General features: G+C 42.9%; 1 protein-coding gene across 4 annotated transcripts in view; it reads left to right on the plus strand.

Annotated features, from left to right (window-relative positions):
- FAM169A (family with sequence similarity 169 member A) overlaps window positions 1-12,454 on the plus strand; it is a 352,302-nt gene that overhangs the window by 233,164 nt on the left and 106,684 nt on the right. For all 4 annotated transcript variants that reach the window (XM_069223847.1, XM_069223831.1, XM_069223821.1 and 1 more), the window contains exons 7-8: window positions 3,484-3,612; window positions 5,359-5,552. In XM_069223847.1, coding sequence (XP_069079948.1) covers window positions 3,484-3,612; window positions 5,359-5,552 — 323 coding nt within the window. The remainder of the gene's footprint in view (window positions 1-3,483; window positions 3,613-5,358; window positions 5,553-12,454) is intronic.

Consider the following 12,454-nt stretch of genomic DNA (forward strand, 5'->3'; position numbering starts at 1 on the left):
ACTGCTCGACCAAGCTACCTTACAAATGAGAGCATTAGGTGTTTTAGCTTTTACCCCTGGAAACCAACATGTGGTTTACTGGACCCCCTGGACAGTGAGCCTAGCTTTGCACACTACATAGAAGGCCAGCCTCCTACACCCCGTAATCTCACAGACTAATATCTCAAGTTCCAGGCTGTTAGTTTTAGTTGCTAGAAATGTTCCAGCGGTAAACGAGGGAACTGAAGAGGGAAGGGAAAGGTTGGGAATCTGACAAACCCACTCTGGGACAGACTTAAGAGAAGTGGAAACTATTGGTCTTGTGGCCAGAAAGGAGCTATCAAAATCACCAATACCCTCTCCTCCTGAATCTTCTGAAGTACCCTCGGGAGGAGGGGAATTGGTGGAAAGGCATAAAATAGTCCAAAGAGAATCCACGGCCTATGCCTGTTGACAGTTCACTTCTGTGTAAAATAATGGTAACATCGCATTGTGAGGGGAGGCAACAACAAGCCTATTTGGAGGTCCCAAATAGTTTGCAGATCTGAAAAAACAGTGACTAAGACAGATGGTACCCTACTGATGATGGAAGGTTGCCATGCAGGTTGTCTGCATGTAAATTCAATGCACCCTGAATGTTTAGTGCTATCAGTGCGGTCAGATTCTCCCCCGCTCAAATGCAAATGTTAGTCGCCAACATGTTAAAATGAGGATTCTTTGTACCCCCTGTTGATTCAGACACCATGTTGTTACTTGATTGGCCGTTTGAACTACTAGGTTTGTGCTTTTCAACTGGAGATGAAAAAACTGAACTGTGTTCCACACTGCAGTCAGTTCTCTTCAACCAGAGAAATAAATCCAGTCCCACATGGACCATTGTGCCTTGCAATGGTCCAAATGGTTCCAGTTCTCCCAGGGTTGCTCCCCAACACTGCAAGCTGGCATCCATTGTCAGTTGGGTAGGAGAGGGAATCTGAAACAGAATTACTTTCTCCAAATTGGATGTATGTAGTCACCATTCCAATTCTTGGACAATTGCAGAGGGCACTGGGACTAAAGTTTTCAAATTGGCTTACTTTGCCTTCCAGTGAATCAATAGGTAATTTGATAACACTTGGAAGGGTAGACACGCCCCTGGGACTACTGCAGTTTTTACTGGCAACAAGCCCTGTACTCTCAGGCAGAACCTGATGAGTGCTGCCACCTGGCAATAGAGATTGCAGAATTGACTGTAATGTCTTGAATCTGTCCTGTTGGAGGAAATCAGCCCTTTCCTGGTATCGAAGATCGTTACTATCAATGGAATCCGCTGAACTGGCTCCAAGTGAGACTTCAGGAAGTTCAACTTGAAACCATCTGTTAAGGGAGACTGGTGGCTGCGTTGGTGCTACTTGTGCCTTGTAAGCATTCGCGGACCCTCTGAGGAGGCTTCATGGACCCCTAGGGATCCCCGGACCACAGGTTGGAAACCACTGGATAAGAGCATTACATTGATTGCTAGTGGAAACATAATTCATGAGGTGGGTGTCTCAGAGAAGGCTGAGAAGTTAGACAGTTGGTAGCTGTATGGAATGGGCTGTTCTGTGGTGGGGTTAAGTATGGGCGTAACTCAATAGTTAAAGCAGGAAAGGCAATTGATAGCAAAAAGACCTGTTGAAACTGGAAAAGGCAATTAAGTTGGATAAAACAAAACTGCCACATGTAGCAAAAGAAATGCTCCTTTCAGTGAATAAAGAATGGAGGCAGATTTTCCACACAAGAAGCAGCAGAATGGAGATTGGGCAGAAGCAAATTCTTGAGATTGGTGTAAGAATCAGGCAGAAAGAAGGAGGATAATGTGGATAGAGTAGGTCTGCCTGTCTTTCAAAACAAGTAAACAATATAAACAAGCATTTGCAATGCAATGAGTCTCGCATTTGGTCGAGTTAGAGATATTAGCGCTGTAAACTCCTAACCGGACTTTTCTTGCCACATAAATTGAAAATGAAAAGTAAAACAATTTCACATAAGCAAGCCGATTCAAAGCGCCATGCCATGAGACACACAAAAGAAAAAATAAGTTTGCTTGCAGTCAAACATATCGTCAAAAGTGCAATTAGCCATGCAACAAAGGTCGATGGCCAAGGTGGTAACAAAACTGCCCCCAGGAGGAGCAAACGTAAAGCATTTACCAATGATAACAAAGGAATTTTGAAGGGCAAGCCCATGAACGAGTGATGGTGATGGGCTTGAGGTGGGCGTGTTTAAAACCCCAAATAGATAACAACATGTCGGAAAAGCAGAATTTTTGCGCTGCTACGCTTGACATAATAAAAACAAGTACATCTATATATACCACTTCAAAGGGAAATGTAGAAATGCTATTCAAAGGGCCTGACCAGTTTTGCAGACGGTTTCCTCAGTCAGAAACACGACAGATATTTTAAAAGTGCCATAGAATATAATGCACTTGTAATAAGGCAGACTGGATATCTGTCACTTTTGTGAGAGTAAGCCATCCGCCAAACTCGAATCAGGCCTCAAATCATTTTGTAACAATGATTTTATATCGTAAATAGCAGGGTCAGCTGCCACAAATGAGGTTACATAATGTATGATCCTCCTGGTACAGCCCTGGCTACTCCAATCTCGGGGATAGTGAAGGGAGTTGCAGAAATAAATAATAAACAGGATACCCCAGGATTCACAATGGTATATAAATATGCCTGGCTCTGGTGGGGCTGAGGTTGCCTTGTTTGCTTTCTCTCGTTTTAAATCCTTGCTCTCTGTTCTACATAAATAGGAGTTTGGGTGATAAAGTTGGCGCAAGGAATGTGGGACGTCACTGTCCTAACAGCCCCAGCGTTAAGTGAATTAACATCCATATGGCTGACTTGATGGGGTGTAGAGTAATGAACGGAGACCCACGTGGAAGCTTGATAATGGCTCTGAGATTAGGTGGAAATCTGTAGACGAGGGCTAACAGAGACCGAAAAATATTTGTTTCAAAAGTTTGGGCAGTTTGAGATGCTTTGTCCTTCATTCGCCCCGTTTACTACATCATCTAATATTTTAGATTTGTCCTTGTGTTGCAACCACTCCTCTTACATAATGGAGGCTCCTCTTCCATATGCTTTTAATGTATTTCCTTTTATCTGACATGATATATTACCCGAGCATTGTAAGGTATGCTTTCAATTTTTAGTGTGCTGTGTTCTTTTTGTGTTTCTTTTACTTGATGCTGTAATATTTGCAATTTGCTTTGTATTTGTTGTCACGTGTTTAGTATTCTTTTCACTTCGGATGACCAATGAATATTTCCACCTTACTGCAAACTGCCAACTACCCCAATTACTGATCTCCAATAAGCTGTGAACTAATAATTACTTGAATGTTAGTGAGGTTCTGGATAAAATAGGAATACTGTGAGTTCTGAGCAAATGGACAAAACCAGAAAGAAAAAATATTTTGGATGTTAATAGCCAGTTAAACTCTAAAACTAATGTTTGTCGTTTTTTTCTGCAGTTTGTAAACAGTACTTAGAGAAGTACCCAGGAGACCAGGAACTACTTTGGGAAGTAGAAGGAGTCGGCCACTGGTTTCAAAGAACACGCATTGCCAGCAGAATACAAAAGGAAACTCCCAGCATTGTAGGTAGGAATGTCTAGAAAATTGTTGAATGTTTTCTTTTTTTCGAGTCAGGGAACACTACGATATCCTTCGTAATGATATGTGATAGCTTGGTGGCTGTAAAATGTAGCAAATATCAAGATATCTAGTGGCAGATTTGGTAATGGCTTTGAAATGAATCCAAAATTAATGTAGCCAATGGCAGGTATGCCAAAGGGTAAAGTCTCCATTGGAGGACAGTTCACATTAGGAAGCACTCATTACCAAAGCCATACACTATTATTTATTAATTCTTGTGGGGGCAATTTCTCATCAAAGTGTGCTCCAAATTTACAAGGAAATACGCTTTGGCAAAGGCAAAACATTTCATGATGGATATTGTACTGTATATGTGTGCGCATATGTAGTGGTTTTTATATGGGTTTAATGGGTGGTCATCTTAGAAAAAACATTTTAAGATAGTCATTATTCAGTATAGTCGCATGCTCAAGAAAACATCTTACAATAGTTTAACACTATTTCCAGATGGACGCCTGCCAGTACATTGGGGAGCGGTGGTCAGAGCACTAGGTGGTTGGCGGGAGCAAGTGGGTGCTCATAGGGACGTTAATAATTAGTATTAAAGATACGGGTGTGCAAAGGAGCAGGAAGTGACCGAGAGAAGAAGAGAAAATAATCCTTTGTGCACTGTAATTCAAGGTCCTAAGATCAGCAGTCGGAGGCTACAACTCATCCCTGGCAAGCTCAAGATTAGAAAGGAAAGCAATTGAATCATGAGCAGGAAACTGAAATGGGCAAGAAAGCCATTGGATTATGAGCAAAACCACAAAAAGTGCTCACCATAAATCTATATCATATCCAGTACCTATGTAAATAAGATTTCTGTGTGTTGAGTTGCAGACCAGTGTGCTCCAGTAGCATGGCAAACTCACAGGTAAACCTTATTGCTCACAAATGCTGCCCACTGTGCGGTGAACGGTAAGCTTTGAGAGGGTCGTAACCCCAGGCAGCTGATTTACTTAGCATACTGTTCAATATGTAATAACAGAAAATAGAAATGCCCCATTAGGATTTAGTGTTATGACAATCTGTATTAATGTTAGCATGCACAAACTATTGTGAATCTGCATTCAGCAGTGATAGTTAGTCTAATGGCCATCATGCCTGTAACTGGCTTCTTTCCTGTCACTGAAGACTGTATAACGTCTTGGTGTCCTTCTCTGCTGCTGTGCGTTATTGATTATTATTTGTGACAGAGCTTTAGGCACGTACATATTAATTTTGGAACAATTATTTAAAAAAATGAAATTGATATAATACAAAAGTGTGTTACTGTAAAACCAAAGTCAGTACAAGAGTCTAATGGTAAGTGTACATTATAAAACAACACTTATAGTATTTAAAGAACTACTTGATTTTAGCTAGAACATTCTTGACCATCAATATACATCATGTAAAAGCCTCATAAAGAGTAGGACTTAAAACTGGGGTCATTTTTACCTTGTGCTTTTACAGTAGTAGTGGAATAGGTGAATCCCCAGCTAATTTCAACGGAAGGATAAATCCGTGTATCAATGCTCTAATGGAGCATGAGTTGCCCATCCAGTGCACCACAGACGCCGGTACATTTCACATCACTTGTGACACCTCAAGTGAGCCCATGTGTACATTCCCATTGCACCATCCATGACATAACTGACACATCCCCAGTGGAGTCATATTGTTGGCTGGATATTTTCCATTCAGTTTTGTTTGTTTTACTAAGAGCAGGAGCTTCTCCAAGTGAAAACACCCCCGCCGTCACAGAAGATTCCTCTCAAAAATCTTCAACCGAACCCGAAGATTCCTCTCAAAAATCTTCAACCGAACCCGAAGATTCCTCTCAAAAATCTTCAACAGAGCCCGAGTCTGGAAGTGAACAAAACACCAGCTCCCCGCACAAGGACAACACTGAACAAATCAAGGTATATGCTGAATCTACAGTTTTAATTATGTAAGATATTAGTATTACAGTGCTAGATGATTGTGTTGGTATTTTTAATCTGGGTAAAAGTATGGACAACTTGCTGATACACATGACGATAAAAACCCTAAGAAGCTTGACTTAATTTCGACCCAGAAGCTTAAATGTCCACACTTCTCAATTTGAATGTAAATTATTCCAGTCTTTATTATTTTTTATCCGTTCTGAGGTTTCAGCTTCCTGTTTCCTATATTTTGTCAATTTGCATTATCTCCGCTGACAATGGCCCCAGTCAAGGTCAACCCGAGAAATTGTGATACGTTATAATTCATATCCCAATTTTAAGTTGGCAATAAGTAATACAATCCCACATACATTTCAACTGGCAAAACATCACGAAATTTGGCAAAAATAAAAATGCAAACCAATATCTGGATATGTGAATAAGCAACAAAATCCACGTTACGCCCCATTTTGAGGCTGTAATTGTATTTGAGTGTTGTTTATAGCAGCCAATAAATCCCGATCCCTGCAGTTTCATAATAAGTAAGGTGTGATGAATAAACTACTCTTCAGGCTGACCGCAGTCGGGGCCTCAGTCTCCTGTGAGCTATGTGTTGCAGAAACCCACATGAATGCTGATTTTTCAACTAGCTCAATTGAGGGTTCCATTTCTTGCGCAAATGTTTTTGAGATAGAAGATGGAGAGGTCCTGTTTTTTGTGAATATGCAAAGGCTTGAACATTTTTCCAGTGTGCTCATACCAACTACACAAGATGAGCCAAACTGCCAGAGTGAAAAGGCACTGTTTCTTCTGGTACAGGCATATATATTTTATTTATTTAAGTGTTGTGTTATGCAATGCAGAAGATAATTATTTCCAGTATTTTCAATATTGTCAGTATCATGGTCAGTAGTGTGGGGTCGAACTTCTTCATATAGCAATAGGCTGTACCACCCTTCTGTTGACATTTTTTGGGTTGGCCCTGTAGCTATCTCCGTTGGCTTGATATCTGAGTGCCTACTGAGGAATGTAGCCTTTATTGGATTGGATACTCACACAAAGGTTCTGCCACTCAGAGTAGGGGGTTGCTGCTGCACCATCACCATTCAACAGACAGTCTGGTGGCTGGTGGTGCCTTTTTACCTGTGCCCTTTAGAGAGGGCCTACCAGCCCCTCTTGTGAAATCCTCTCACTCACCTATAGACTGGGATCATCTTTCAGCTACCCTGGAGAAGAAGGTGTGTTGCTGTGCGTACGTGTAGTTTGTATGCATTGATGGTGTCATCTGCGAAGACATTGCATATTGTGTATGATAGCAGTTCCCTGCATCAAGGTACAGGCCAATCTGGCTTAGCTGACGCTGAAGCAACCTCTGGAACATACACCTTTGATTCCTCAGTGAAGTTTCCCTTTTGTCTTATTTGTCTCAACTGATTTCTTTTTGGATTGAAAGCAGATAAGAATTACAAGCACATCTTTAATTAGCATAAAATGGACATAATTAAAGGTAATTAAGGAAATATCAATTGTAGAAAAAAAAATTGCATGACGATAAAACTAAAAGTGAGCTCCCACGGAATCAGTAACCTTGGCAAAGGCGACTCAATAACCTCATCATTCAAGAAAGTAAAAAATAACCACTTAGGATATATTTAAAAACAATTAGCCACCTAAATGCGAAGAAGAGGTTATGATTAACCATTTTTAATTAAAAATAAAAATATCTTTCCAGAAATCTAACTACATTTCCCAGAATTCTTTGGATATGAATGACTGCTATAGATTATAACTACATGGGTCAAAACTCATCACTTATCTTGCGCCAAAGGCTAAGGGGACGTTATACTTAGGTGAAAAGGTCAGTTAAAGCATACCATTTTAAACGAACCAAACCACTGATTGATTGTCAGGGGAAGTGAGCTGCGCACCAAAATCGCCACTTTTCTGGAACCACGGATGTATCCCAAAGGAAAGACTCAGATGTACCTTTGGCGTTCCAAAACAGGCTGTGATTGTGGAGATGAAAGAAACACCATGTAGATGGAGTATGAAGTGTGGTGCAAATCAAAAACATCAACATAAACCAGCAAAAATAACAAAACGTTTCTCTTTCCTAACCCCTCAACCTTCCGCCCACCCCAAGATTCCTTCCCAGAACCATCTGTCGCCCTCAACACAAAAACTAAAGTAAAACACAACTTGTAAGTGAGACTGCAGTGGTGGACCCCCACCACATTCTTTAGGATCATGAGCAACTCTTGGGAATAAAGTAAGTATCAATTAAACAGCAACAGTGGACAAATGTTACCAAAGGTTCAGACTCTTGTCAGTTCAAATGGTCGGGCTCTGCAACAGGTACCCTTTCACTTCTGATGAGAGTGCACCCGAGGTTGGTGGGCACTCACTTTGATTGGAGATGAGGAGATGGGGCAACCAGGTGCAACGGCTCCACAACATCTGGGGATTGTGAGTCTGCCCTCTTTGCGCTCTGCACCTGGTGGGAGCGGGTGCAATTTCACTTCAGCTTGGGGAGGCAGTCATTGTTGTTCAATCTGAGGTGAACCCTTGCCCGAGAAGTCGTTTTCCCGTTAGCCATGTCCGAGCCATTTCCGGGTCGTCGAAAAAGTGAGTCTTGTTGTCGAAGGTCATTCGTAGGTGGGCAGGGAACAGCAGACTGTGAGGAAGGTTCTGTGCTCAGAGGTTATGCCTGACTGCTTTATAGGAGCAGTGCTCCTGCTGCACCTCCTTGGTCTAGTCTGTGAAAATTAGCATTTTGATGTTGTCACAGCACAATTCTGTTTTGAGATCGACCCACCCACAGGACTGCATCCCTGTCTTTAAAGTTGAGGATGTGAGCTATCAGTTGGCAGTGTGGGGCTCCATGTGGTGACCTTGGTATTAGTGCTGTATGTGCTTGTTCAACCGCAAACCACGGGGAGAGTTGGTCCGTGGGCATCCAGGACTTGATCCACGCCTCCAGAAATTCCACCACTTGGGGAGGCTCCATGCCCTCTGAACTCCCCACAAAGCTCAGGTTATTGCATCAGGAGCAGTTTTCCGCATCCTCAGCATGACGATGAAGCTCGGACATACGAGAAAGGAGTCGAGAGACCTGTTGCTTCAAAGCCATTACGTTATCTTCCACTGTGGACAGACGGATCTCAGTTTCGATGATTCTAGCTATTGCATTTCAGAGGTCCTGGCGCATGAGAGCCATGTCCACAAGCTCCTCACTGAACTTCGATTTGACAGAGGTTTGGGAGGCATGGATTGCTTGAAGAATGGTGGCAAGATGGCCCTCAGGTGGAGCGGGTTCGTCGGCAGTAGCGTCTCCAGACTGTCCCTGGGTTGTAGTGTACTGGTCCATATGGGTCGTGGAGGACATTTAACAGGCCATGATTAGCCTAAGGCTTTGCGATGCTGCAAGATTAAGGGAGGAAAACAGAATCCTTGCCAAGAAAAACGTATCGCAGCACAAGCAGGTAGGCCCCAGAAGTGGACATCTCCTCTGATAGAGATTTGGTATCGGGCTAGGTAGTTGGTGTGTCAGTAGGAGGCAATATGCCCATCTTGGATGGAGCAGGAGCAAGTAAGTGAGCAAGTCAGGTCTCTAGACATTTTCAGGGACCCACTCCCACTGGACAGCAGGCAGATCTCAGGACAGTATTCAGTTCAACTTTTTATGTGCCCGCTTCATTCAAAAGATGACCATCAAGCATGGGATATAAGGTCCTTAGGCATGTCTCAAGGCCCCCATCCCCAGATTCACCACACAATCGGGGGGGAAGGGCCTGGGGACCGGGACAGTGAAGGGGGTCAGCACAGGAAGACACAGCAAATGCAGACAGTGCATTGATGGACTAGGTGGCAGTTACACCCACAACTTGTTGGTGCTACTGGTGGGTTCTAAAGAAGTGCCCCACAGAGCCTCACGCTCAAACACTCCATTCTCCCAGCACGAACTGGGAGCAGTTAGTGGGGGCGGTTGCAGTATGGGCGAGTCATTGAAGGGAAGATGGGCCGAGCAGGAACACGGGCCGCAAAATAGTGCACAAATTCACTGCAGAGCCAACCGGGCAGTGAGCAGAGTCTGGGACCGCTGTGAGATCAAATGCGGCTCACAAAGCCCTATTGCCGCCATAAAGTCTCTGGGCACAAATCAGGTCACAGGGCCCCTACCGTCCCAATAACTGGTGCGACCGCCTGGTTTCAAAGGAGGGCATCGGGCCCTGAAGTAGTGCGCAACACTGCAAACAAACATCAGCAGCTCACCTGCAACATGGGTGATCGTCACTTCGGCAATGGTCACTGTGTGGAGGGGTCCAGCTGAAATGCACGCCCCTCTGAGAAGCACAGCAGTTCTGTACGATAGGCGAAGCCTGGTCTGGGTGCCCTCCTTCCCACCGCGTCAACAGACCACGGCCCCAGTCGAAGTCAAACAACAGGGCAAATTCAGGCCAGTCCAGGCCCGAGATCTATCACTGCACCAACCTCTGTAGTCAGTATCTCCTATGTATAATTAACGTGCATGGGATGGAGGGCCCAGTTTGTCACCACCATGCTTGTAGGCTGCCAAATGAAAATGCGCAGGGAAGAATTGTGCTGCAGATGGTTGGTGGCCCGTGCAGCGGGAGGTCCCCGGGAGTCGCGCTACTCCGACTGAGGGAGAAAAGGTTGTTCCAGAGTTGCAAGGATGGCTACGGATGATGCAGGCGATCCAGAGCACTCTCAAGATGCTACCGCCATCCTGATGCTCCAAGCCACACCTCTACATGAGCACCAGTTACATTCAACAAGGTCATATTCATATTTTTTTAATTAGATTTCTTGATAGAAACCTTGAAAATATTTCTTGGGCTTCAGTAAGGGAGACCACCAGACCGGTTCCATTCTCGAAGGGGGTCCGACAGGGTTGCTCTCTAGCACCAATAGTGTTCTTATACATCTCTCGGTAATCTGGGTGTACACTCCATTTCACTCGTAAAAAAGTAGCCATATGATCCACCTGGCCCTGGACGTGAAAGAGCCATCCCGTATGGCGCGCAGATTCTCCGATGTCTCTGACCTATTGTGCTGTGAGTTATGATTCTTCAGACAATTACTGAAACTGCCATTAAGTACACCGACAAAACCACTGCTTCTTGACCTCAGTATAATGGATATTAGGTCTCTCTATCTTAAAAGAAGATATGGAACTCTTTCTCTGAATTATTTGAACAATCATTGAGCCTAGTTATCTCCCAATAGTGCCCTGTTTGTTTTACTGTCATAGAGAATGAAATGCATTTTCTTTTTTTTTGCCCATATTATGCTAGTTTTATTTCAAACTGGCTTATACCTCTACTAAAGAACACGGGTGTGCAGACAGTGAGGTCAGTTATAGCACTTTTAAAATTTAGATTTTTAGTAGTTCCCATTAGGCTTTTGAAGGGAATGAGTCATATTTATACTTTTTTAGCGCCGCATTTGTGCCGCTTTTTGACGCAAAAGCGGCGCAAACTCACAAAATACAATTGTATTTTGTGAGTTTGCGTCACTTTTGCGTCAAAAAATGACGCAAATGCGGCGCTAAAAAAGTATAAATATGGGACTAAGAGTGCGCCTGTTTTGATGTGTTTACACTTCCCTGTTTTTATAAGATAATATTTTGACCCTTGATTTTAAACATTCGATCATCACCAGACTCTAGGGTTACAATCTCATACTTGCTTGTACAGAAATAATCTTTATTTTCCAGAGCTCATCTGACCAAACCATGCTTCTCAAAATATCCCTTCCAAAGATGCCAACATTTTGTTCACACACATAATAACCCGCCCTACCGTTCTCAGTAGACTGTTCTAACCAGGAGAGCTGTGTATACTGAAGAAACAGAGAATACCGTATTGTTTATATGCTGTACTGTTTTATTTGTATAGTTTTATGGGTTTCCCCCTATATAAACTGTTTGTTTGTAAGTTAGGAGTAACACTGGACATAAAATAATACATGAACTTGTAACAGGTAGGTGAAGTCTTCACTGGAGCACAATATTTTGCACAAATTCTGTTTGGTCTAGGCTGGTGTTGTAAAAACAAATAACTAAATGTAACCAAAAATAAAATTGATCTCAATGCAGTTAAGTCAGTGTGTGAGGTACATCTGTTGTGTTTCAGTATTTATTACAGATACACATGCCTGATAAATGGGTTGCACACTAAACAACAAATATATAGAATTATAAATGGGTAACTAAATTGCGGGGATCTTTTTTCGCTGATTAGTTATGAATAGCATCATATAGACAACGAAAGAGAAGTTCAAGTTGTCTATAATGCCATGTAGCACCTCAAGGTGAAACTCATCCCCATAATTCACTTTCTACGCATCTATAATTTTATGTTATGCATGGGGCCCAAAATCATCTGTCCCTTCTTTCAGCTACTATGCAGGGGCAGAGGAGTAACGGAGGAGCCATACATAGCATGTCCTCTCTTTCGTGTCTATATTAAAAAAAAAGAAAACAAATACCTGATCTCCTGCTGCTCACCCCACCACACTACATCCCCTTCCCTCTCTTCCAGAAGCTGTGCTCTGTGGTTTACAGCTCTGCTCTGACTGGCCCTTTGAGAACCCTGCCAGATCAGCCTGAAATTCCTTTAGAACATCACTGCAGTGAGTAAATGCTTTTGTTATCAACTGTTGCTGCATCATTGCGGTGAGTTACTGGATTTGAATCCAGTTAGTCACATACATGTCTTTCTACGAGAACCATAAAATAACAAATCAAATATATAACTCAGCAAGGGGCAATTCATTTGAGAATTGCTGTCCTTCTTAAAGTCCATTTGTCGCAGGTTTTTGTCTGGAGTGGCTTTCGTCTGCTTTTTTTCTTTGCTGCGACTTACAAATCACCCACA

The sequence above is a fragment of the Pleurodeles waltl genome, chromosome 1_1 (genome assembly GCF_031143425.1).
Source record: "Pleurodeles waltl isolate 20211129_DDA chromosome 1_1, aPleWal1.hap1.20221129, whole genome shotgun sequence".
Lineage (NCBI taxonomy): Eukaryota > Metazoa > Chordata > Amphibia > Caudata > Salamandridae > Pleurodeles > Pleurodeles waltl.